This window comes from Phyllostomus discolor, chromosome 5, assembly GCF_004126475.2.
Source record: "Phyllostomus discolor isolate MPI-MPIP mPhyDis1 chromosome 5, mPhyDis1.pri.v3, whole genome shotgun sequence".
In the NCBI taxonomy this organism is placed as follows: domain Eukaryota; kingdom Metazoa; phylum Chordata; class Mammalia; order Chiroptera; family Phyllostomidae; genus Phyllostomus; species Phyllostomus discolor.
Window position 1 is genome coordinate 147,117,028 of NC_040907.2, and position 27,994 is coordinate 147,145,021.

At 36.9% G+C, this 27,994-nt stretch overlaps 1 protein-coding gene across 3 annotated transcripts in view; it reads left to right on the plus strand.

The window, feature by feature from the left end:
- EXOC6 (exocyst complex component 6) overlaps positions 1-27,994 on the plus strand; it is a 169,075-nt gene that overhangs the window by 139,688 nt on the left and 1,393 nt on the right. For all 3 annotated transcript variants that reach the window (XM_028511944.2, XM_036027000.1, XM_028511942.2), the window contains one exon: positions 26,795-26,907. In XM_028511944.2, coding sequence (XP_028367745.1) covers positions 26,795-26,907 — 113 coding nt within the window. The remainder of the gene's footprint in view (positions 1-26,794; positions 26,908-27,994) is intronic.

Consider the following 27,994-nt stretch of genomic DNA (forward strand, 5'->3'; position numbering starts at 1 on the left):
GCCAATCACATGTTTGCTAATGGAAGCCAGTTATCTCAACAATATCTTAAGGCCTACTGCCCCAAAAGACAGTGTGGAGGATTGGCAGTACTGGTACTGTGTTACGTGAGTGTACTGCCTCAGTCAATTTTCTATGTGCTATTTGAACATGATGAGTGTGTGTAAACTTTTTACAAGTAAAGCCTACCATCCTTCTATGCCCAGTTCTGAAATTAAGTCACTAAATGATGGACTTTGATATACTTATATGTGTCTGTTTGCTTATCTGTGAAACTGTATTTGTTAAACATAGTCTTGCAAATGGATTTCAGATGAATATGTAAAATTCCCTTGACAATGTATGAAAACTTTGACATTTAAAATTTATTTTTATAAGACTCTATATAATACATAGTATTTAGTGATAATTTTTTATAACTCATTCTTAACAAGTAGAAATATTTCACTAAATATCATGGAAAATGAGGTATCCCTTATAACTGAGTTATCCAGGTAACTAAAAATTAGTTTCTAATCACCAAAATTTGTTTTTAAATGTAGCCAGTCTAATGGGAAACTTTAACAATACCATATATCTCTCATTTTCATAGCTTCTTATTGAGTATAATTCTCACAGTAAATTGAGCATCCATGGTTTACTAATCTTAATACTAAATCCTCTTTACCTGGTCCTGTTTCACTTTGTGATAAGTTAGACTGGTAAAATATATTATTGCTTCATTTGACAATATCTTGATAATCATTTAGACAGTATGAAGAAGGTTAAGTGGTTGGATAATAGTGCAGTTACGTGAACTTTAAGCTAATAAGATAATCTCTTATCCAGAAAATATTGATTAATGTACTGTTATCACCCTAGAGCAGTGTTTTCCAAAGTGTTTTTCCAGGAATACTGATTTCTCAAGATGAGAAAAAAAATTTTTTTAAGGTTCCAAGTAAGATAAGTTTAGGAAACACTTTACACTCTAATTCTCTCTTAGGGACTTACTATGTACATTAGAATTGTAAGGGCTAAGCAAGTTTGCAGTAACCCAGCATTTCCCAAAGTCGTCATCGCAGAACACTTTCCCCACTCATCTGGGGTTGTATTACATGAAACAGACTTTGTGAAATGCTGCTCAGGGCTCTGGCAGCACCCTCTAGATGTCTGTATTTGACAGTTTGGGATCAACAAATGTTTTAAACAATGACTCGGATAAATACATAGAAGAATATGAATGATATGCTACATTACAGAAAGCTGGGAACGTTGCCTAAAATGACAGAACACGGAATCAAAGTGCGCTCAGTACACTTGAATGATAACCCAAAGCCAATAGAGTGAAATTTAGCAAGGAGGATATTAAGTGCTATATTTGACTCCTTAAAATTACATTTAAAAAAATAACAGGCTGTAGGAAGTCTGACTTATAATATGAAAAAAGTCTAGTAAGTTTTCATTAACCTCCAAATGTACTAACATTGTGCTCAGAATTTAATGAAAGTGTGATATTTGGGTTTGACCACTGTGAATTGTGTCTCAAGTATTACTTGATATGGACACACACAAATTGGAGAGCATGTAAGAGAATTACAAGACTAGTGAGGGATCAGATAACCTTGTCATATGAAGAGCCTTTTAAAAATCTGGGAATAGTTAGTCAACTCAGCCTTAGATACCTTTGTAGAGAAACCCATATTATGTGGTTCTTACTAGATTAGATATGAGTCAACTATACCATTTTCTTTTTCCTATTAAAATCTTATGTCATAAAAATTATCTTATAATTCTCCTTCCCTCCATCCAGAATTAGGTTCTGTTTTAAGTATTTGATTGATTGATTTATTTTTGTTTGTTTTTTTAAAGATTTTATTTATTTATTTTTAGAGAGGGAAGGGAGGGAGAAAGAAAGAGAAAGAAACATCAATGTGCAGTTGCTGGGGGCCGTGGCCTGCAACCCAGGCATGTGCTCTGACTGGGAATCGAACCTGCGATGCTTTGGTTCGCAGCCTGTGCTCAATCCACTGAGCTACGCCAGCCAGGGCTGATTTATTTATTTTTTTATATTTTTATTGATTGCTTTTAGGGAGAGAGAGAAATGTATTTGTTGTTCCATTTATTTATGCATTCATTGGTTGGTTGTTATATATGTGCCCTGACCGGGAACCAAACCAGCAACCTTGGCATATCTGGGTCGATGCTCTGAGCAATTGACCTATAAGGTCAGGGCTTCAAGTATTTGATTTAGGCAAACTAATTTGAGAGAGAATTTGAATTTTGTAAAATAAATTTGTGTTTTCATAAAACTTTTCAAATAAATATTTTATTGAAATATAATAAACTCAGGCAAATCATAGGTGTATCATTGCTGATTTTTCACAAATTGTATACACCTCTTAACACCTAGATCAAGAGAGAAAACTTGACCAGTAAGTACCTCAAAAGAGGACGACCCCCAGTTCATTTCTTTCCAGTCATTAATTACCCTTATCCCTCTTCAAGCATAACCACTGCCATGACTTCTAATACCACAGATAAATTTAGCCTGATTTTGAACTTTGTATACATGAAATCATGCAATATCTACTTTTTGATTCTGCCTTTTTCCATTTAATATTTTGTGTGTGAAATTTATCCATGTTGTTACATGTAGTTGTGGTTTATTCATTCCCTTTGCTGTATAGTTTGCCGTTCCACAAATAAACCATAATTTATACATTCTATTGATGAACATATACTCAACATTTCTGTTGAGGTGTTTACTTACAAGTAGAACTGCTGAGTCAGGGGGTGGTATGTATGTGATCAGTTTTAATGGATACTGTGAGGCAGTTTTCCAAAGCAAGAGCACCAGCTTATGCTTTAGTTAGCAGTTTAGGAGAATTCTTGTTGCACTACATCCTTGCCATCATTTGATACTATGAGTCTCTTCCTCTTTAGCCATTCCAGTGGCAAAACTATATGATAGTTTTACATTGTGGTTTTAATCTGATTTTTCTTGATGACTTATAAAATTGAACTCTGTTTTACAATATTTATTGTCCATTTGAATATTCTCTTTTGTGAATAACCTGTTCAAGTATTTTTGCCATTTTTTTCTATTGGATTGTCGACGTCTTACTGATCTGTAAGTTCTTTGTATATTCTGAATGGGTCCTTTGTTAAATATATGCATTGCAAATATGCCTCTCTCTGTGGCTTGTCTGTTCACTCTTAGTGGTGACTTTTAATGAACAGAAGTTAGTAATTTTAATGAAATCCAGTTTATCATACTTTCCTTTTATAGTTCTTTTTAATATCCTGTTTAAGAAGTCTTTGCCTACCTCTAAAATTATAAAAATATTTTTCTGCGTTTCCTTTTAAAAGTTTCCTTGTTTTACCATTCACACTTAGGTTTATAATTCATCTGCAATTGATTTTTGTACATAGTGTGGGGTGTAAGGTTCAAGATTCATTGTTTCGTATGGTTGTCCAGTTGATCCAGAATTATTCATTGAAATTAATTGAATCTCATAGCATTTTAATGTAAAATAATTGTAAAAGACAAAACTGTAGCCCTGGCTGGTGTAGCTCAGTGGATTGAGTGCGGGTTGCGAACTAAAGCATTAGGTTTGATTCCCAGTCAGGGCTCATGCCTGGGTTGCAGGCCACGGCCCCCAGCAACCACACATTGATGTTTCTCTCTCTCTCTCTTTCTCCCTCCCTTCCCTCTCTAAAAAAATAAATAAATAAAATCTCTTTATTTAAAATAAAAAAACAAGCCATGATCTTTAAAAAAAAAAAAGACAAAACTGTGAGACGTAAACGGTGTGTTCTTCTAATGTAAACTGAAGTGGTTTCCATTGTCTTCCAGTTAACTGTATGCTTATGTTTCATGGTTCATGCTATCTCTCATTAACAAATTAGTCATGGGGTTAATGTTTTTTAATACCAGCCTAACTATACTCTTACCACATCAAAGGTATGTTTAAAAATAAAGTATTTCTAGAGTAAGTATTCATAACAATATAGGCAATATAGAAGCAAAACCTATCCTACAAGCCCATGAGGACAAGACTCATGCCATTTTTTGTTCACTGCCGCACATCCATTGCTTAACACTGTTCCTGGCACAGAGTAAACAACCAGTAAATGTTGAATGAGTGAATGCAAATATTTTAGCTATACTAAAACTTTTTGGTGTATAAGCACCTTATTAGGAATTGAGATATTCCACTTAAGTTTATGTTCCATGTAAACAAACATTCTTTAAAGGCAATACATTTTTCTTTATATTTTAATTATTTTTGATGACAGTATTTCTAAAAGCACATGACATATTTTTCTGCCTTCTCAAGTGAAAAGTGTAACAAATATAAACATTTCTTGATTTATCTTGTCCATCATTATGGATACTAAAACAGTGCTGTAAGTTGTCATTGCTCCAAAACCAATTGCTTCTTATTTTATCGATAGATAAATGTTTGGACAGGGGGATTATAGGAATTTAGACAAAGGTAGTATACACTTTAATGATCAACAATGACTGAATATAAAGCAGAACTTAAAGCAGCATTTCCTAAGCCACTGTTGTTTGGAAGGTGAGTCCTGATGAAAGTGAACTGTAGTCAAATAAGTTGAGGAAATCCTACATATTGTGTCCCTGTTGTAAATTCACTATTTCATTAGCACATTAAATGCTATGAGAAGTCCTAGAGTAAAGGTGTATGTCTTTCTCCTTAAACCTGTTCGAGTGTGGGCTACTTTTCACAAATGAAAATCTCTTACTGTCTTGCAAAGCAGTGTCGTGTGGCACACGGTTCGAAAACACTGAAGCAGCTGGACCACTACCGCATTACATTAATGTGTGGATTCCTAGAACCGTTCTGGTTAAAACAAGGCTATGACAGAAAATAGATAAGCCTTTCTGTAGATAGGTGAAATTTAAATATGAAAATGCAAGCAATACAAAATTATGAAAAACAGTAGTTAAGTTTTCAAAAATAGTTTGTTGAACTTCCTTTTTTTGAAAAACACATTCGGATGACTTTGTGAAAGATGATAATGACTAGAAGATTAATGCTGCTTAGATGCAGTGAACCAGTCAGTCAGTCAGACAGAATAACTTGTTTTTAAGAACCACGAAACAGTAACACAGGATTGCTTGTGAAGAATGAGAAGATTTAAGTGGGGAAATTAAAATACCAGCTTATGTGAAGTTCAAATCCTAACAGTTGTCAGATTCCTTAGTGAATCATCAAGGCCATTGTTATTGAGCCACAGTATGCATACTTTGAGAGAAACAAAGAATATATTTGCTACTTTTTCCCCCTTACCTAATATACTGTAAATGAGATGGGGAAAGTTTGAAAGGGAGAGATTTTGATAAAATGATCAAGGTAAATTCTGTATTCTCTGTGTGTTGTAAAGAATGTCTCCTAGTATTAAACAGGAAATACAGTTGAAGTGACTTTTTTCAAGATAATTGCACCTTAAGGAAAAAAAAACCCTAATACCAAAATAAGAACCTTAAAACAAAACTAAACAAAGAAAATAATGGCTCTTACTATTTAGTGGTACTAAAAATGTGATGAAAAAATTCTAAGTCCTTTGGAACTTACAAAAAATTTTTGCCTAGATGGTTTACTTTACACAGTAACTTAGTGGTGAGTGTCTACAGATACAAAAAAGAGAAGGGGTAGGAGAACAAAAGTGACTTTGTTCAGTTGGCCTCTTTTGCCTGACACCAGGTCCACCCTAACAAGCAAGGGAGGAGTTTTACACCTAAATATATTCTTTTTTCTGCCATCACTTCTTTGGACAGAACTCAAAGAATACATTTTTAAAGTCATTTTGTGACCCTGCACATGCATCTTGTTATTACTGGTACCCAGAGAGGAGTCTCTGCCTCCAGAAGAGTTCAGGGACTGTTCTAAATATTAAGCTAGTCCTTTTCTGTGTTTTTTTTCTCTATCAGTTTCTAGAACTTGACTTGCTTGATTCATATCCTGACCGAGTACAGCCTCATTCAGTTAGAACAAGAGTATTGTGAGTATTGTTTGCCATTTCGTAAAGAGGCAACCGATAAATCTACTGCTACTCAGATCTGTTATCATACCATGTATGTCAACATCAACTCAACATATGTACCATTTTCTTTCATGAAAAATTCCAAGTCTGGACTTCTTAATACAGTATGCTACACGAAGAGACTAAGCACCTTTTTAGCCATGGCTACTATTCATTCGACCACTTTTATAGTCTTCCACCTTGTAGTAAAATCTGTGGGAGTGATTTGCAGCTTTTTAAAAAATTTCCCCCCCTCAGCCTTTAACTCTATGGACAGGAATTGGGTTATAACATAGATTGCATTACACAAATGTTCTCATGTGCCTTTACATCAGGGGTAACCTGAGGACTGTGGGTTGGTTTCAAGAGATTTATGCAAAATTTTGCTTGTGTGTCTATTTTTCTGAGAAGAGAATCCAATGATTTCGACAGATTCTCAGAGGCATCCTCTGTGACGTACGTAACAACAGTTAATCTAACCACCACTATTCTAGGGAAGCCAGAGGCTGTCCAGATTAAGCCAGATCAGCAAGAGCTGCCCCATTTTCAGGTATTTCTTCATTTACTTGAGCAATATTTGGTCACCTGCTCTGAGAACTGCTCTAAGTGTTAAGGATGCAGTGGTGAGCAAAGATAGGCAAGATCCTGCTCTCATATCCCATTTTGTTGGAGGGAGATCCACAACAAATAGTGGTCATTTCAAATAGCTTTAGATCCTATGAGAAAAATAAAGCAGGTTAATGTGATAGTGACTGGGGTTGAGGTGGACCAGGTCAGATTGGGCTGTCAAGGAAACCCTCGTTAAGGAGGCAACATTTGAATACATATTGCATGAAATTGAAAGATGGGGAAATTGCATTCCTGGCAGAGGGAAGAGCAAGTCAAAGGCCTATGGTACTTTCAAGGAAGAGAAAACATAAGAGTGTGGCTATAAGGTAGTGAGCAAGGGAAAGAGAGGTACAGATGAAATTGGGAAGATTATTAGAGCCAAGTCATGTATGACCTTGTTAAGGAATTTAGCATTCCAGTGTTTTAAGCAGGTTAGTATTATGCTCTGGTTTTCTTTTTTAAACGATTGTTGTGGCTATTCTAAGAATAGATTGAAAAGGGACAAAATTATAATCAGGAAGAACAGTTAGATGATTATTTTGGTAATCTAAGCTAGAGATGATTGATTGCTATTAATTAGCGATGATGTGGTTCACCGTATTTCACAGTGACTTCTTCATGTGGACTCATAAGTTTCTGTTTTTGATAATAGAAATAGTTGAATTTATCCCGAAAAATACTAACTTGTTTTTTATCTCCAGAATACTGTGAGTTGTCTAACCAATTACATTGTCTTCTTTATTTTGGAGCTCCAAAACCCAGGTGTATAGGATGGCATGCGTTTTGTATACTGACCTCATCTCTCCCATCTTCACTTTCTCTTGGCCCTAATTTTTCTCAGTTATTAAGTTGTATATATCTTGCATGTTTCCATACGTTGTTTTAAAATCCCTTTGGACAAGCAGTGTGTAAATAAATCAAACATTTGTTGGTGGACTCCTAAAACTGCATGCAGTAAAAAGAATTATGTGTGAATGGATTTTTATTTATTTTTTCATTTACTCATTTATTTAGCAAATGTTTATTGAGTGCCTTCCCCCCTCCCATAGCCATTCGGGAAACAGAACTGAACAATAGGCAATAAAAGAAGAGGCAGACATTTTGAGACATGGGTTAGTTGGAGTCGGTGAAGGATAAAGTTAAAGATAAAGACTACTACGTAGATTTAGAAACATATCTTGCCTAAAGGTTAGAAATTAGGGGCGTAGGGGGAAAGCCTCTGAAGTACCCACATGGTGTGTTGATGAAGACACTGTTGGGGAGGAAATCAGGAAGCAGGGTGGGGTGGTCCCACTTTTCTCAGTAACTGCTGTGGTGACCTTGGGAAACTGTCTCCCCAACTATTTCAACTATGTATTAACCATTTAATGAAATCTGTGAGGAAAAACGCTGTATAGTTTACTTTTGAAAGAGATTGTTTTCATAGCATGCTTAATCTCCACTGCTAGAATTAGTGGATGTGTGAAGCTTGCATTGCAGAGGTCACTGATTGATTAAGTCAGCAGCAGCTGCCAGCTGCCTGCACTTCCCATACTTCATCAGGGCGATGATGAGGCTGGTTTGCTGGGTCTATGCCATGGGGAACTATGAGAAGCATAGTTCCTTCCAAAAATGTTGCTTGATAAGGAAAGTACTCCGGGCACCCATCTTGTTCTTCTTACCCCCCTCACCTACTTCTTCCGCCCTTTATATGTTGTCTGATAATCCTTCTTCTACCATATCCCTAAACAGTTATAAGGTTTAGGGAAGAAGTTCAGAGGTACTTCACCATAGAAATACAAGGGAACCTGATAAATATACACTTGTGTTTGACTCCAAATGAACAACTTTGGATTCTACCTAGAGGGACATGAACAAGCCTTGGAAGTTATGAAGGAATTGTTTGGCCGTAATTCTTGCTGTGGAGACTGGGCGTCTGCCAAGACTTTACTTTGAAATTTCTGTCTTCTGTTTCTAATCTTAAGGCATCATAACATACAATTCTTTTGCCACTAGTCCAGTTTATTCTTTTATGATGAGGAAGAAGGCACTTTTAAATAACAATTATTTCCACTATAATTAAACAAATCTTCTTTTGTTTGCATTATATTTGTTACTATATTGTATACACACTCTGCTTGCTTAAACTTGTCCCTGTGACTATTCCACAGGAAATTTCTTTAGAAGTTTTAAAGTCTCTGACTTCTTAAAGTATTAATGGGATTTGCCAAAGTTGTAGTATCTGAATGCTTGACTAGATACAAAAGCAGGACAACAAGCTTGTTCACACAGCTCCTCCAGCAAGCATTTTTCCCTTAGACAATCTTACATTCATTGAAGTGCCAAAGAATTAAAGGAAGATGTATTTGGGTTTATTCCTGACTATAACAAGACCAGACACCTCACAAAGTTTACCTTAAGGTCCAGATACTAGAAAAGTATGCAGCCCTTTGGGAGAACTTAGATTATAAAGGATTAGTCTGAACCTAAGTGACTTTTGCCTTTTTGTCCTTTTTTGTCCCAGTGTCCTGGAACAAAATAATTCTGGTACTTTATAATTTTTATGCTTAACTGTGTATGTGATTTATGCTCATATCTTCAGTTATTGATATAAATTTTGAGCTAAGATTTTTGTGATTGTTTTTAAAGTAAAGGTTAGAGAGGACCTACCTCCAAATATAGTCACATTGGCAGTTAGGGCTCCAAAATATGAATTGGAGGGACACAATTTAATCCATCACACTCAGACTGGAAAAATTGAGAGAATTTGTTTTGTCACTAGTAAATGTTAAAAAGAAGCTCTCAGAGAGACGGAACATGATACTGGTCAGAAATTTTTATTTATATAAAGACAGGAAAAGTGTTAGAGAAAGAATAAGTGAAGGTTAAAAAAAAGTTAGTGCTGTTTGGTAGTTTGGAAAATTACCCTTAACGTTAGTTTTGAAAATCAGAAAAACAAATGAACACCATAATAATTACAAAAACACTGTATCCTCACAATTAAATTTTTTTTGTTATTAAGTAGTAAAAAGTAGAGACTCGAAAGATGTTGCAAATACTTCACTCAGCTCCCCCATGGTAACTTTTTAATCTAAATATAATTATCAAATGAAATTGACATTGAATGCTCACTATTTGAAACAAACAAAAAAAATCAAAGATGTAAAAGTGCTTGTGTTAGCAATATGACAATAAACAAAATCAACAGATTTATAGGAAAAATGATTCATGTAAGTGTGCATTTGGGCACATATGGAATGTCTTATTAAGATACTTAATCTCTCTGAAACTCAGTTTCTCCTTTTATAAGTATAGACAAGGCTGCATGGTGGTGGAATGAGGTGTTCAAGTCATACACCAGTACAACTGATGGTCTGAAATAGAGATAAAGAAGAGTTAAGGGTAGGTCACTGAGGATCCCCTGTGGGCCATGTTCGTGTGAAAGACTCACAGCCTCACACTATATTTATACAGAGCCTTTCCAGTGGTATAAATTAAAGGCTTTCGCTTGGACATTAATCTCTGCTTTTCCTTTGTGGCTATGTTTTGTTGCAGAAAAGACACAATCCTTCAAGTTTTGCTTCTCAAAGTGTTCTGTGTAATATAATTTCATTCAGTTCAACAAGCTTTTATTGAGTACCTTAAGGGAGAAGTAAGAGTTATTACCCTGCCCCTGAAGGACTCATAACTTGGATGGAAAGTAAAAACAAACATACCCAATAAACTAGGTATATGTGCATACTCCAAACTTGAGGAAGTTCTCAGTGGTCCACAAAGGCACCCATCCTCAAATTTGGGTGGCTTGGAGACCTAAACACTGCTGATATTCAGCTAGCACTTAGAAGGGATGCATTCTGCCATACATACCATATATAAAAAGAAATTTAGATTAGTGTCTTTTAGGTCAATAATGACCTCTTAAGATCCACATGGATATATAGTTATGAAAACTTTTACTAATATGTATCAAATGGATGAAATTGCTCAAGAGATTATTTGATTTGAAAATGAAACATTTATAGTATTTTTTGCTTGAACTCCCTCTTAGGTATACAGCGCAATCTTAGTACTTAATGTTAGTGACAGGTTAGTCTTTAGAGTGTTTTACAACTTATAGTTTTTTTCCCCTTTAACTCTTTGTGTTTTCTTAAATGTCAAATCATCTTTCAATTACCTTCAGCCTGTGACTCTGTGACTTTCATAGTCCTGAAAGCCTAAGACTTGAGAATTGGGCAGGACTTCACAAAATCTCACCAAACCTCCTAGGAGCTCTCCCCTTAAGCAGGGCCCCTGCTGCTGCTGCAGACAGCTGGAGGTAGCCCACGTTCTCCCAGAGGCTTCTCTGTCCTTACGAAAACCTCCTGGCAGCCTTCTTCCTGAGCCTTCGCAGCCATGCATTATCCCTCATTCTAGAAGATTAAAATAATCCGATTCCCCAATGAAGTTAAGTACTTTCTCCCTACTCTTTGCACTTTCTTACTGCACTCCTGCCCACCTCCGAACCATTTTCCTGTGTATTCATGCCTTCGTTTGTTTACACTGTATCTTTTCACTTCTGAACCTCTTACACCTTCATTCCAATAAAAATGGCCCTACAGTTTCAACTGTTGGGAAGTGTGTTTTCCTTCAGCTCCTTGCTGTAGAGTTCTGAGGATACTGCTAACCCTGTAGCCCTCTCTAGTGGTAGCCATGCATTCTTTCACACGCTTCACAGAGTGATTGAGACATTTGATTGAGATGTTGGTTTTCTTCTAGTTCCTCATTTCTACTTATAGGCCATTGTTCTTTCACTTGAGTGAAAGCTCCAGCCCCTTTGAGCTTCCTCATTCATCTCTATCACCATCAATCTCTCATTGTTGCTTTTGCAGTCAAACAGTTTATCTCTATTTACACTCATCCTCGTTTCCTTTTCTTCAGACTCAGGTGACAGGTAGCCGTTTTGTTCAAGGCTTCTCATCTTCCTATGCCCTTGACTGCATCTTTTCTAAGGGACTTTGTTTCATCATTCATCTATCTCTCCTCTGCTTTATCCTTCTCCTAACTACCTTAGCCTAAAAACATGTTCAGATTTTTCCTATCTGAGAGAGAAGGAAGGGAGAAGGGAGGGAGGAGAAACGCCTTCTCTAGTCTTTCTCTAGTTATTTATGATCACTTTTCTTCTTTTCATCCAGATTCCTTAAAAGAATGACTTAACAAACGATTGTATCCTTATTTTCTCATCTCCCATTCATTCCTCAATCCACTATTCTCTGCTCTGCCCGGCTGTTGAAACAGTTTTCACTTAGCTCACCAGGGAAGGCCAGTAGGCGTTTTGAGCTCTTACTGGTTTTTTCCACTGCATTTCACAGTGTTGATTGTGTCCTCTTTAAAATTCTCTCTTCTGCAAAGGTGGTACTCTAACGTTCTTTTTCTGTCTCTTTTTGTGGCTTCCTTTCCTACAGCTTAAATGTCAAGATCCCTGAAGTTTCTGTCCATAGAACACTGCTCTCTCTACATTTTACCTGGGTGAACTCTGAACTCCTTTACCCTCACCATATCTCTGGCACAGATGCTGTATGCCCTAGATACATACCTGTTGCTTGGTAGACATTTCCCCTGGGATGTCACCCTGTGTGGCCAGAGCTGTCAACATGTATGTTCCCTTGTTCTCAAGTCACATCTTCTTTCTGTTTTCTCTATTGTGGTTGCTGGCATCACTCTACCATGTTTCATATTCAGCCAATCATCATGTCCCAGGGATTTTTTTTTTTCTCCTAAATACTTTCAAACCCATTCTCTTCTTACCATCCTAAATATTTGCCTACTACTTACGCATCCTCTTCTCTCTATCCTAACTACCTATTTGTCTGTCCCAATGTACTTCAAGTTTATCACAATAGTCTCCTAATTATTTTTTCTGCCTTTAGTGTTTTCTCCTCAAATCCATTCTTCACTGAGCAGTTGGAGTTACATATCCAAGTGAGGCATCTGACCACATGAGCTCCCCTTGTTTAAAACTTTCCCGAAGTTCCTGAAGCAGACATGCATGCCCATTTATGACCTAGTCCCCATCCCCTTCTTCAGCCTGCCTTGTACTATTCCTTATATTTAAATTTAGCACCAAAGTGCCTGATACTCCCCATAAGCACAACTGTTTCTCATCTTTGTACCTTTTCTTATGATGTCCCATCTGTTTGAAATACCACTGCCCTTCCCTTAAATAACTCTTTAATAAAGCTCAGTTTGGGTTCTACCTAAGATGCCTTCTTGTGTTACTTCTCACCCCCCAAACAAGATAGAATGTTCAATAATAATAACCTGTACATAACTCTATCAGTGTAATTACCCCATTAGTTCATAAGTGTGTGAATATCTCTTCCATTATACTTATTAACTTCTTGTATCCAAAGACTGGGTCATCATTATCATTTCATTGCTAATGTCAAATAGAGTGCTTGTCACATGAAAACCCCATCCCTTCATTTTACAGAAGAGGAAGTTGAGACCCAAAGCTTACAACTCACTTAAATGAGTAAATCAAAATGAAAAAATAGTTCGATTTTTTCAAAACTGAATTGGAAGGGAATTAAATAGAGCCTGTGTATAAATACAATACTGGTGTCATACAAAATGGCACTTTTAATCCAAGTGAGATGTAACTAGTAAGCAAATAATATCCATAGAATATTGATTAGGTGAGACATTGGAGGAACTTGGTTTTTCCCAACCAAAGGGTGTCAGTTTCTAACATTCTGAAGTTCCATAACCAAATATCAGGTATTTAAAAATTATTCTGAATACCCTGCAGTGTGGCTCAGCTGCTTGGGTGTCGTCCTGCGAAAGTTTGCTGGTTCAATTCCCGGTCAGGGTACATGCCTGGGTTGTGGGTTCGGTCCCCTGTCAGGGCATGTGCAAGAAGCAACTGATTGACATTTCTCTCTCACATCAATGTTTCTCTCCCTCTGTTTCCCTCTCTCTAAAAATAAATGAAATCTTTAAAAAACAGCAAAACGAATTATTCTGAAAAAGAAAGGTGACTCATTTTTAAGTTGTAGTGTTTGTTGAGTAGTTCCTCAAAACCATTGAATACGCTTCATTACCCAAGATTCTTGATAAGAATTAAATTTCTTTTTGAAAAATACTTTCTTAATTTATTTTCAATTAATCTCTAACTTCAAGAATGCATCTAACTTTCTTACTTGTTTGTTATCCCTCTCTCCTCGTCCTTGGCCTCCTAATTGTCAACACTTTACCTCCTCAGTTGTGGTAAGGGCACTGCGCCAGGCTCTGTTACGTGTGTTACAGAGAAGAGCTGCTATGGCTTGAGTTTTTTCCTGGTGGCCTCATGTAAGATGTTTATGCGAAGTGTCAGTGGAAACAATTATCCTAGCAGGATGACACAGCCTATTTTGCTTAGAAATATCCTAATTTCCTGTGTGGGTTATCCAGAGGTCAGGTAGGGATTTCCTTTTGCACTCCTGTAGAGCAGATTCACATATGCAAGCATTGTAGAACTTAGGTCACAATCCACTTAATTCTGCTGACTGCCTTAATCTTTCTAAGAAAGTAAGTCCTTCCCCTGTTGTTTTTATTTAGTTTCTTTTTTTGTGTTTTGCTGTTATAACCCGTAGTGAAGATGTATAGCCAGTGGCTATAGCTCTTCCAATAGCTGCCTCTTAACTAAGCTCCATCATAACGTTTGTCTGTTGCCCATTTTGAATTCATATGAATACCTGCATAGCCAGAATGTCACAGTGTTATCACTGTTCTCCTGTCCCAGAAATCTGTTCCTAACTAAGCACTCATAAAAGCATCAGGCCCCAAAGTAAGCCAGGGCCGCATGCTGTGTACTCCGACCTTAATGAATCAGCCTCAGTGTGGTTTGATAACTGCCCTTCTTTTTTCAAATTTCATTATGCCTTGAGGTTACAGGAAAACTGAATTTATCATTGAAACAGACTAAGCAGCAAGTGTTCTGACATGTTTATTGAGCAAATTATTATACCTGACAAAAAGTAATTACATGTACAGTGAGTTCTGCAAGTAACTGGATAATTAAGGGTTAATAAATTGTCTAGGATAAGAGAAGTACCTTTTAGATTCTAGGAAAGTAAACTAAATATATTTCTTATAAAAATTTTTGAGTAAAGATTATAAAATCTATTATAAGATTAGAAAGATATAAAATGAGTGAGGATGCAAACCCCCTTAAATAGAAATACTGAGATATTGTAATATTCATGTATTTAATAGAGATCACAGAGATCCTTATTTTTCTTATTTCTGTAATGTTAAGTGTGGTAGTCTAGTTAACTCTACATTTCTTTGGGAATCCAAGGCAAAGATGGTAAAGGGTCTGTATTTGTATCTTAGGACATAAAACTGAGACCTTATGTCGAGAAAGCCAAACAAGTGAATGTGCAACTGAAATCCAGTTCCCCACTTAACAAAAGATTTCTTACAAAGACTAAAAATTGAGGTTTCTACTTTTGTCACTGCCTGCTAAAGTATTACCAGAGAAAACAGCCCTTTTTCTTCCTGAGGCAGCTAAGATGTAATGTTCTTGGTTTGTTTCATTTATCTCAAGTCACTTGAGTTTCAGTTTAAAGGCTACAATGATAAGATGCTTCTAGGGGTTTAAGTATTCAGTTATAATTTTAGTTTAACTTTGTTTTTTCAAAAGCCAAAAGTCAGTGTTTATAAATAATGGAAAATTATAAATCGTATATGATACTTGGCTTACTAGAATTTTTTTTTTGGCTTACTAGAATTTTAAAGTAAAACATATTTGACTAATTTTATTGAAGACTAAATTAATCCAGCTACTAGTTTCTCCAAGTTTTCATTTGCCTTATTTTAAATCACAACTGTGGGGAGGAGGAAAGAGTATATCCAGTTAGATATTTACTGATATCTTAATACTTAAGAAGTGGTTATTTTCTCCCCCTTTTTCTTAACAATTGTGCTGTAAAGGATTCTGTAAAGAAACCCCATCTAGGACTTCCGGCCAAGATGGAGGCCTAGGTAGACACACTGTGCCTCCTTGCACAACCAAAATAAGGTCAGCAACAATTTAGAAACAAGATAACAACCAGATCTGACAGAAAATTGAACTGTATGGAAGTCGGACAACTAAGGAGTTAAAATATACACATTCATCCAGACTGGTAGGAGGGGTGGAGTCTGGCAGCGGGGCGGAGAGGGGTCGTGGCATAAAAAGTGGTGGTACCAGGCATGTAAGGCATTGTGGGCACAAGACCGCAGCAGCAGGCAGACCCAGTGAGGCAGTGACTGTGAAGCTAGGCAGTGCGTGCAAGGTGCCTGGCTGTCCAGGTGATCCCACATTCACACATAGATAAACCAGGCGAAATTGGGCAGTGAGACAGACTGTGTAACCCAGGGTCCCAGCTCAGGGAAATAGAACCTCGGGGCACTGATTGAAAACACCTGTGGGGGTTGAGGTGCCAGGCGAGACTCCCAGCCTCACAGGAGAGTGCATTGGAGAAACCCACGGGGTCCTAGAATGTGCACAAGCCCACCTACACAGGAATTAGCACCAGAAAGGCCCAGTTAGCTTGGGGGAAACAGCAGAAGGGACTGAAATCTGACACAGAGAGGAGCAAGCACCATTGTTCCCTCTCGGATCCTGGCCCCACATACAGCGTCACAACCCAGCAATTGGGTTGACCCCCCCTGGTGAACACCTAGGGCTCTGCCCCTCACTATGTAACAGACGCATCAAGACAAAAAAAAAATGGCCCAAACGGAAGAACAGATCAAAGCTCCACAGCAATACAACTAAGCAACCAAGAGATAGACAACCTATGAGATGCATACTTCAAAGCACTGGTGAATAGGATGCTCATAGAATTGGTTGAATTTGGTCCCAAATTAGATGAAAAAATGAAGGCTACGATAAGTGAAATGAAGGAAAATGTACAGGGAACCAATAGTAATGGGAAGGAAACTGGGACTCAAATCAATGCAGTGGACCAGAAGGAAGAAAGAAACAACCAAACAGAAAAGAATGAAGAAACAAGAATTCAAAAAAATGAGGAGAGGCTTAGGAACCTCCAGGACATCTTTAAACGTTCCAACATCCAAATTATAGGGGTACCAGAAGGGGAAGAGGTAGAGCAACAAGTGGAAAAGTTATTTGAACAAATAATAAAGGAGAACTTCCCCAATCTGGCAAAGGAAATAGACTTCCAGGAAGTCCAGGAAGCTCAGAGAGTCCCAAAGAAGTTGGACCCAAGAAGGAACACACCAAGGCACATCATAATTACATTAGCCAAGGTAAAAATGAAGGAGAGAATCCTAGAAGCAGCAAGAGATCAGGGGATAGTAACCTACAAAGGAGTTCCCATCAGACTGTCAGCTGATTTCTCAAAAGAGACCTTGCAGGCCAGAAGGGGTTGGAAAGAAGTATTCCAGGTCATGAAAGGCAAGGACCTACATCCCAGATTGCTCTATCCAGCAAAGCTTTCATTTAGAATGGAAGGGCAGATAAAGTGCTTCTCAGATAAGGTCAAGTTAAAGGAATTCATCATCACCAAACCCTTATTATATGAAATGTTAAAGGGACTTATCTAAGACAAAGAAGATAAAAAACATGTATAGTAAAATGACAGCAAACTCACAATTAACAACCACACCCAAAACAGAAATTAAGCAAACAGCTAGAACAGGAACAGAACCACAGAAATGGAGATCACATGGAGGGTTAGCAACGGGGGACTATGAGAGGGAGAGAGGGGGAAAAGGCACAGAGAATAAGTAGTATAAATGGTAGGTAGAAAATAGACAGGGGGAGGGTAAGAATAGTATTGGAAATGTAGAAGCCAAAGAACTTATAAGTATGACACATGGACATGAACTAAAGGGGGGAATGTGAGTGGGAGAGGGTGTGCAGGGTGGAGAGGAGTGAAGGGGGGAAATGGGACAACTGTAATAGCATAATCAATAAAATATATTTTTTTAAAAAAGAAACCCCATCTAACTTTATTCATCCAAGCAACTGTTCTTTCCACTATATCCTGGAGTATAGACATGGTAGCATGCAATTTTTCTTCATTGGCTAATCCATATTGTCTAACTTCTTGTTCTAATTCTTCCAAAGTCAACTCATACAAGTGGATCATAGTTTCTTCATTGCTTCAATGAAATAAAAGGACTCACCAGAGAGAACTGAAAGTCTAGAAAACATCTCTTATTATGAGTTTCAAGGTTTGATTTCCTTAGTGTTGGAAGTCTGACCTTCACTGGTGAAGTCATTTCATATGTACCTGTTATGTAACTGTGGTAGATGATGTAATTAATCTGGACAGAAAATTCAATGTATGACCCAATAATGTTTATTTAACATGTTGGATGGTGGCACCACTGGTTTACAAAAGGTAATCTCAAGAGTTGAACTTTTGTTGTGAAATATTTTAGTACATTCTATAGCACAAATTAAATCAGTCAATAGATTGGTCTGGCTTTCATAATAATTGTAAGACATTACTAAAAATTCGGAGATGTCTTAATTATTGATAGTTTATGAATAAAGTAAGATATCATACCCATCTTGTTAGTATATAAGATGTGAGTTCAGTGCAGACATAAAATTCTGTGTGAAAAGGTATCATCTCAACATCTCAACATACGTTTACTTGGAGTCTACTATATTCCAGGGCCAATGTGAAAATACAGATGCTAAGCAAAATAAGTCACCAGCTTCAAGGCACTTAACAAAGTACATTTTTAGGAGGAAAAAAAAGGCACTTCAACTATTGGGATTTTAAATACATGGCTGAGCTAGCCATGAGGCACCGAACTACAAAATGAACTAATTGATATGTGATTCTTTAGTGAGTGGACAGACACATTAACCCATGATATCAGTATTCTGTGAGATGTGTGTGTGGGGGGGGGGGGGGGTACCATGAGGACTTGAAACAGGAGCAGCTATAACCCAAATAAGATCAAGTGGTCTGGGAAGGCTTCTTGAGAGAGGTCAATCCAGACTTAAATTTTGTGCAATGAGTAAATTACCTGGATGAAGAGGGAGCAGGAAGGGACTCCACACAGAGAAGAAAATAACAAGTGTCCTGCAGATCATCGTGGTTTAAAAGAGATCTATGCGTATTCTTATAAGTCAGGAGAGGAAGCCCAAAGGTTGGCCTGGATTAGGTGTATACTTTGCACGTCATGTTAAGGAACTTAAACTTTATCTTGTAAGATTTGGGAAGCCACTGAAGGTTTTAAACAAATGAATGGCATGATCAGATTTGTGTTTTAGCTGGATCTCTGGCATCAGTGTGAAGGTTGATCGATCTGGGGTATTAGAAGGGAGGGGCAAAGAGGATGGGCAAGACCAAAGGCCTTAAGGGGGGAGACACCCATATCAGAACTAGGATAGTAGTAGTAGTAGTAGGGATGGAAAGTGGGAAACAAGTGAATTCGAGAAATATTTAGGAGATTAATCGAAACAATTTGACAATAAGTTAGATGTAGGAATTGTGAGAGGAGTCACAGCAGACCGAGTCCAGATTTCCAGTTTGGGTAATTAGGTTAAATGCTGCCTTTGAGTGTACGACCCATCTTACAGTGTCAGGAAGCTGAGCCAGATACTCTCCCCACTGAGGGAAAACAACCCATGTATCATGTATACGTGCAAAGGTATTATCAAAATCAAATCACACTCAACTACAGTTGACCCTTGAACAATGTGGAGTTAGGGGCCCTGACACCCCAACATGGTCAAAAACCTGAGTATAACTTTGACTCCCTAAAAATTTACCTCTTAATGGCCTATTGTTGACTGGATAACCTTACCAATCAACAAGATAAAACAGTTGGTTAGCACGTATTTTGTATATGTATTTTATACTATATTCTTATGATTAAGCTAGAAACTAGGAAAAGTTGTTTTTTAAAAATCATAAAGAGAAAATACATTTATGGCATTTATTTGGAAAAAATCTGCATATCAGTGGACAGACCCACACAGTTCAAACCTGCGTTGTTCAAGGATCAATTGTATTTGAGGTAAATCTACTTGAGGATACTATCTGAAATGTTTTTTTTTCCTATGTTGGATAATAATAGGGTTTTTGGTTTTCAGAAATAGTGGATTAAAAATGTCTTGTTAATTATTAATATCTTTCTGCATTAATAAAGAACTTTTAGGAAACTTTCATTAAACACATTGTTATTTGGGATCAGATACATAACATAAATATTTTAAACCCCAATAGCCAAAAGAATTATTTTAAAACTCAATTATATAAGATGCTAATATTCTTATGTTACTAAATGAAGAGTCAAAAGATACTCTTAAAAGTTTTTGTAAAAAATTTTACTCCCCGTTATATACTCAAGAGAAATAAAAACATGCCCCCACAAAAGCTTGGACTACAATGTTCATAGCAGTACTATTTATAATAGCCAAAACATGTAATTTCATTAGTCATCGGCACCCCGATAAATTCAATAAAAAGTTTTAAACAAATAGCCCAAAATTGGAAATAACCCAAATGTTTATTAACTAATGAGTGGATAAATAAAATGTGGTATATCCATACAATGGAATGTTATTTGGTAGTAAAAAGGAATGAAGTAATGATAACACCCTATAACATGGATAAACCTTGAAAATATTAAACTAAGCAAAAGAAACCAGTTACAAAAGACTACATATGACTTTTATAGGACTTTTATTTGGGGAGTGGGGAGTGACTGCTTATGGGTATAGGATTTTTTTGGGTGATAAAATACTCTAAAATTGATTGAGATGGTTGCATATCTCTGTGAATATACTCAAAACCATTGATTTATACACTTTAACAGGAAGGATTGTATTGTATGTAAAATATTATCTCAAAGATGTTTTCTAAAAAAAAAATTGTAAAAGGTGGTATAACAAGAAGAAATGGATGTTTTTTACATTAAGATTAAAAAGCAAAAATAGAGAAAGTTTGTGATAGCTACCAAAAATAGGAAAGTGGTATTAGTAAGATAAACCCTTATATGTAATAGCTACCAGATAAAAAAATTAGAAAAATAAGCATATTCAGAGGTATGAAGGTGATCACCAGAATTAAAACAGGAGTCAAAAATGACTGCTTCTGCCTTGCCTCGTGTGGCTCAGTGGATTGAGTGCCGGCCTGCAAACTGAAAGGTTGCTGGTTCGATTCCTAGTCAGGGCACATGCCTGGGTTGCAGGCCAGGTCCCCAGTAGGAGGCGTGGAGAGGCAACAGATATCTCTCTCATACTGATGTTTCTCTCCCTCTCTTTCTCCCTCCATTCCCCTCTCTCTAAAAATAAGTAAATAAAATCTTTAAAACAAAATGATTACTTCTGAGAATGAGGGATGGGGGGTAGAAAACTGTTGGTTTTCATGATATTCCCCATTTAATTACTAATCATGTATTACTTGATAAAATTATTTTAATACAATATTAACCATATAAAATTAATATGTATGTATGTGTATGCCATTTTATCCATGGTAGTGACCAAAAAAATCAAGATAAAGCAAATATAGATGTATATAAATCTGAGGATGTAAATTCCACTCATTGCCTCTTTTTTCCCCCAATTCCAGATCCACCTAGTAGTTATCTAGGACTAATACATAGCTTACCATCAGAAATACTTTAAGAACATAATACTTTAAGAACTTCTGTTGTGCAGTTCACCTGGGTGAAGTGACTTGAAGAGACCGGTGCATTTAAATAACCTGTACAGCACAACGTGCTCGAAGCTCCCTTGTGGTCCCCAACAGGTGGGGTGGAAGGCTATCTGAGAGCAGGTTTGGCAAATGGGACGTTAAAAGAGGGCAGGTGTGGGTTAAGGCTCAGGTGTATCAGAGACCCAAAAGGCATCCTGAGGGCAAAAAGTGAGGGGCAGAGTGGAGACACAGTACTGCTTCTTTCTAATTTAGCCCCAGCCCTTTCTGTCTGCTACGTAAAATTCTCCTCTGTGCTGCATGTGGAGTTTTCCAAGTGTGCTATTTTCGGATAGCTGGAAAGAGGGTAAAGCCAAATACTTAAAAAATCATATGGAGCTCATCATTTGATTTCAACCTCTATTTAGAAAAAGGACTTGTATTTTCCCCACCATGGCTAATTTAGTAAGACCCATTTTTCGTGGATCCCCAGTGCCCGATTCCTCATATTCGTTCCTCAAAGCTGCATTACGGTTTAGGGTTTTTGTTGTTGTTTAAATCTCAGGAGCACTCTAGGAACCCTTGCTTCGGCTTTGTTTTTTGAGGCAAAGGAAAAATGATCTCCTGGTTTACTTTTGGAATCTGCAAAGCATCTCTGAGGTCCCAGGTGGATTTGGCATTTGGAAAAGGGACTTTGGGGGACTAAGGTTGACCCTGAGCCCCCAGGTCACTGTTCACATTTACAAAAGCAAACCTGGTATCCCCAATTGCTTTTCTCTTGAGGTTGGCTTAACTTTATTTATCTTCTGTCTTGGGTCACTGCCCCTGAGGTGCTTCAAAAGCAAAACCCAAAAGACCCCAAACAAAGAAAGCTAAACCAGATTCAAGGAAAAAATGACCTGGCACTCTGGGTTCACTTTTACAAAGGGAAAAAGTCACTTCGAGTTCCATGGAATGGTTTTAAGTCGGCCTAGATTCATTGTGTCATTTGCACAAAGTGATCTCAACAGGTCTTAGACCCCAAGTTTCTGGGGTGTAGCTCTAGAGTGAGACTTAGGGTGGGAAACTGTCAGCAGGCTAAATGTGATGACACAAACGGATTCTTCAGTGATTCAACTATTTTGAGCATATGAATGGGACCACCCATGTAACCATTTCTTTCCTTAAGCTGAACCTTTTCTGTTTGGTGGACACACAGGGAATGCTAAGGAAGTGAAACTTACAACTTACTTACAAATATTGGCATAAACCCACTTTATGTTATCAGATTAGTTATGAAGGGAATTTTTGAATCCTTGGTGAAAAAATAGTTAGGATACTAATTTTAGGTAATCTTATAAATCACGGTGAGATAGAACTGAGGTGCATTATTTTGCTGTTCATTTTTATATGATCCATACTTTGCTTACTTCCCAAAAGGATTTGAGGTGGAATTACTTTACTTGACTATTGGAACAAACCCATTTATAGAACTTAATACCAATTTTCATTATAATATGCCTGACTTTATCCTTTAATAAGTAATTGTAAAATTGCTTTTGGATAATCTAGGGGAGATTTTTGTTTTTGTTCACATTTGATCTACATCTTTGAATTTTTGGTATATGCGTTAATTAATAAATTCATCTGTTGAAACTGTCTTACTGTTTATTTACAAGACTGAGAGAGATTTTGTGTGATTAATAAAGCGTATTATTTATGTATTGCCATCTTAAGGAAGTAAAACTTGAGATAGAGAAGCGAGGTTTTCCATAATTTAGGTTTTACTATTAAGGACATAGTGCACCCTGTGAAACCTGACCGAATGAGAGAGGCCGTCCCCACGGCAGCGACTGTTTGTGTGGAGTGAAGGTGAGCGTCCGTAGTGGTACCTGTCATCACTCCAGTTGCCTCATCCCTTCCTGTCACCCTCTGGCCCCAGGGCAGTCATGTGCTTCCTAAACCATCCGGGAGATCGGGGATCACACATCTTGGTCAAAGCAGGCATGGACAGCAGCCTACGGAAACAGGCTCAGTCCGTACATCTGACCTGGTATAGTGTCAGTTGGCCTGGTATAGTGTTAGTTTCATAATGTCCTAGTTTCGTGTTACATCTTTCACTTTACTAGAACTGTACTTTAAAAAATGAGAAAGGACCTATATAATTGTTACAGATAAGGGACACTGGTAGACCATTCAAAAATATTAGTGCTCTTCTCTAGGAAGAACATATACTTATTCAACATTAGACCCAGTGCTTTACTGTGAGGGAATTTGCCTTCTTTACCAATGCTCCAGGGAAATCCTGGGAGAGATGGAGGGGAGTCGGCTGTCTGCGTTCACTTGCCCTGGTTTGCCCGCAGGCCAGCCCGGGGCCTTCTTCAGAGGGTTGTCCGCACAAGCCAAAGTAGTCTGTATGGTGCTCATTTTTTGTACTCATGAAGCCTAAGGAAAAGGCTGAAGTAAACTTGGAATAGTGTTCTGGCATCATTAATCGGTTTTATCTTGACTGTCTGCTGAGTAGTTACACTCCACTGGACACATTTTATGAGTTTTCCTGCCTAGTTTTGTGAAGTGTGTTTCTATTTACCTGCCAGTGCAGTATTACGCATTTGAAAAATCCGTACACACATGGAAATGAGAAAGCAGAATATGAGATCGACGTGCTCGCAGGCCCCGTATTTCTTCTCCACGTACATCCGTGTACTTCAGGGCACAGACCCCAGAATGGTGCCACGGCCATTGGATTCACGGGCTGAGAGTAATGAGCAAGCAGGCACTGGCTCCTACATAAATTAGTAGTTTCTATTTATTCTATTAAATTGATAGTAGCTTCCTCATGTGTTACTGTGGTTTAAAATACTAGGGTTTTGTATGTATAGGTTTTTTCTTTATAATTTCTTCACATTAACATGGAAATATTACTTGTTTCCTTGTTAACTGCCTCTCTGCCTTCCCCACTTATACTGTAAACTCTTCGAGGACAGGGACTTACTCCATACTGTATCTCTGGTGCTGAGCACAGAGGCTGCCTCATTACAGGTGGGCTGTCAGTATTTGTTGAATGAATTAATGAACGTTACCTAGATCCTTGGCCCCTTTATCCACATTGGCAATGCATCCCCTTCACCATTAACATGCACGTTTATGCAGACTTCCATAGATATCTGTAACTTAAACTCTGCACAATACGTATTTCTATAAAGGGTTCCTGTAAATTTGAAAGCATGTAGATTACATTTGTCTACATATGGACAGGTAGGTTAAGTTTGGTGGTTCCTGTCATTTCTAGCGATAAGAGATTTGCAGGAGTGTCTGCCCATATGTGAAAATTGTAAGCATAATATTTCTTTACCTAGCAAAGTCTGTTTTTGTGCTGTAGAAGAACCAGTTCTGTATTCACAGTTGGAGTTGGTGTAGGTTTTAAATTAATTAAGTGGGCTCCTCCTTTCCCACCTGGGGGTAGATCAGCACAAGAGAAAAACAGACTTAGTTTAAGGCCTCTTCCTCTTGCAAATCCCAAAGGTCATGTTGCTAATGCCTTTTGGAAAGAAAGGGAGATTACAGCCAGTATACAGTTATTAAGTGTTACTTTCTGCCGGCTGTGCGCATGGCCACACACACTTGTGCAAACGCATACCTAACCTGAAAGAGGAATCCTTCAAAATGAGGTTTTCGGCAACAGATCTATAAGGAGTATTCATTATTGAACTTTAATATGTAAATATCTAAGCCTTATTTCTAACTCTAGAGTTAATACATGTCCTCCACTGTAGAATGTTATAAAAATAAAGAAGATAATAACAGTTACCCATAATCTCATCACACAAATAACAGCCATTCTTAACATTTTCTCAAATTTTCTTGCAGACTTTTTTGATGGGTTTTTAGGTAATTTTAGTAGCAACATTTATTATAAGCGTCTTCCTAAGCTATTTAAAATTCTGTGTAGACATCAGTTTTAATAACCACATGATATTTGTCTTACAGACATACCTCACTATTTAATCACTCTTAATACTGAGATTTAGGTTGTTTTTCTCTCCTTCAGTGTTTTGATAACACAGATAACATTTTTGAGAGAATATTTTTGCTCATAAATTGTTACCCGCTTTTATTAATGTCTCCCGAATGGCCATTTTTGTAAGGTTCTTAAACATATAACAAAATCACACTGCAGAGAAGCTACACCAATTTACATTTTTACCATGGGAGCGTATGGAAGTAACTTTTCCTGCTTGTGAAGGGAAGGAAAACTGTACTTGTTGCAACAGCTAAAAATTACATAGAACTTTTAAAAGTTCCCTTCTTTCATAGACAGTATATTCCTTTAACATTGTGTCAGTGTAGTTTCTGTACCAGTGTTTTAAATTTTGGTATGGCCTAGAATGTTGTCTGACAGAAAATATAGCTGCTTTTAAGATTAGTACTTGATAATTTCATAATAGAATTTTCCTCCTTTTACAAGAAATTCTCTATTAACTGTTGTAATAGATTAACAGCTTTTGGATGTTGGAAAATAGTCAGATAAGTCCATTACCTTCCTAAGGAAAAGCCACTTTCTTGTAACCTTTCCTCAGGTTTTAACCACAGCAGAAGCTCTATCGCTCTCACAGTTATGGGTTGGCTCACATACCCTAAATGCAAATACTTCATTCATTTGAAAGCAAAAGCAGTATACTCCTTGGTTATAAAATGAGTTAAAACAAAAAAGAAGAAATAATATAAAAACTGAAAAAAGGTAGTAAGTACAGCATTTAGTTTTCTGAAGCAATTCAAATGGGGATAGGAAGTTGGTTTTAAGTGGCTTAAGGGGATTAGGGTTTTAAAGTTGGATGAGGAGTTTGGTGCTTTGGTTTAGGTAGGGCATTGCTTTTAAAAGATTACTTCCATATTTGACAACAGTTCTAACTGGAGATTATAAAGCAAATAGTCAATTTTAAAACATTGTGGAAAACAAGAGGGTTTCTTTTTTGTTGTTGTTTGTTTATACAAAATGATCGCCTAGAGTTAACATGCTGAGTCCTGAAAACCTCTTTTCATAACACTGCAGCGGATCTATCACCAGGGAGAATCCAGCCGAGGTTGTTTAATGCACTTAATTGAGATTATCTTAGCTTTTGGTTTAAATTACTTTGGGAAAGTCTAGATGCAAATGGCTTCTTAGAAAGGTAAACATACTTAACCTCTAAGAGAAAAGGTTCATTTTAAGCACTTTAAAATTCTTCAGTTAGGAGCACCAACTCTTACTAACTTTGAGTATGATCTGAATAATGTGTAAAGTTTAAATCTCTATACCTAATATAGTTAATGTAACTATATTAATGGTGTTTTCATTATTTTACAATAATTTGAAAATGTAGTCAAGTGTTAATTTCAAAAGCAAAAAGATAGTAAATTCTATTAGTTATAAAATGTAGTTAATGAAATTTTAAAAATGAATTTCATATTCTGTTTTATCTAAGAAGCAGATCATATTAAAATGGACTGAGAATGGCACATCCTTTATGTATTAGCTCTAGGTAAATAGTCAAAAGTTGGTTTAACATTTCCCCATCTTTCTCAGCTCCTGGACCTGTTTATGGTTTGGGATTGGTCCACTTACCTAGCTGATTATGGACAGCCAGCTTCTAAGTACCTCCGGGTGAATCCAAACACAGCCCTTACTCTTTTGGAGAAGTGAGTATATTCTGAAAACTTTTTTACATAATATTTTAGCATTTTGTGATTCAGTGATAATTGGAAGAACTAGAGATTTTCATCAAAAGAGAAATGTCTAAAGGGAGCTTAAAAGCTTAGTCCATTTTAATGACCAAAATATAAGCCTCTTTCTTGTCCTTTAATGTTGATGTGGTTTAATATGAGATTGCTGTTTATGTTGACATGAACAAAACAGTTTAACTGTTGTATCCTCAATAGCAGGCTTAATTGGCCTTAGAAAAATGTTTACCTGAGACAAATGAGAATTGGAACTGTTTTTTTATACTATAACATAGGAAATAAGTTATTTTGTAAAATATGGCTGGGAATTGGAATGTTTGCTACCAGCAAGTACTATCAAAATCCCACCATTGTGGACTTGGGTTTTTTGCAGGTAGATAAGCATGTGATTTAAAAATGATGCAGTAAAAACTGAAGTAACAGGACACTTACTGGTGCATCCTGTCCCAGTAAAAATAATACAGGTTTAGGTGTTGGTTTTCCCCCAATTATGTGGCAGATTTAAGTATCACTATTAAAATGTTCAGTTGTTGAATTAAAAGTGTATATGATTTTCCCACATTTCAAAACATCTGTGGTTCATTTTACTAGAGAAGAAAAAGAACTATTTAAAATAAATATGTTTATTTTACAATACCATGAAATACGACTGAGGCAAAAAAAAATGGTTGCTTTAAGTTTTCTAGTGTTACTTTTCCGTTCACTGTGTCTTTCTGTGAATGTAATCTGCAGAGTTAACAGAGGGCGTGAGTTTTAGTGCACTTTATGGAATGATACTAGAAAATAGTGTGGTATCAGAAAACTTAATATACTTTAGAATTATGTACGAATGCAAACACACCACTATTTATAGAATGTAGAACAAAGCCAGTAATTTTGTGTGTGGTTGCCATTTTGGTAATTTTATTAATACTTATTTTCTTCTAAATATACTTTTCAAGCATAGGATTAGTGTGAAATAGTTCAGAGCACGCCAAGATATTTTACTTGTGACAGACAGCGTAGCTTATAATTTCCTTTTACTAAGCTTCTTTATTCACATATA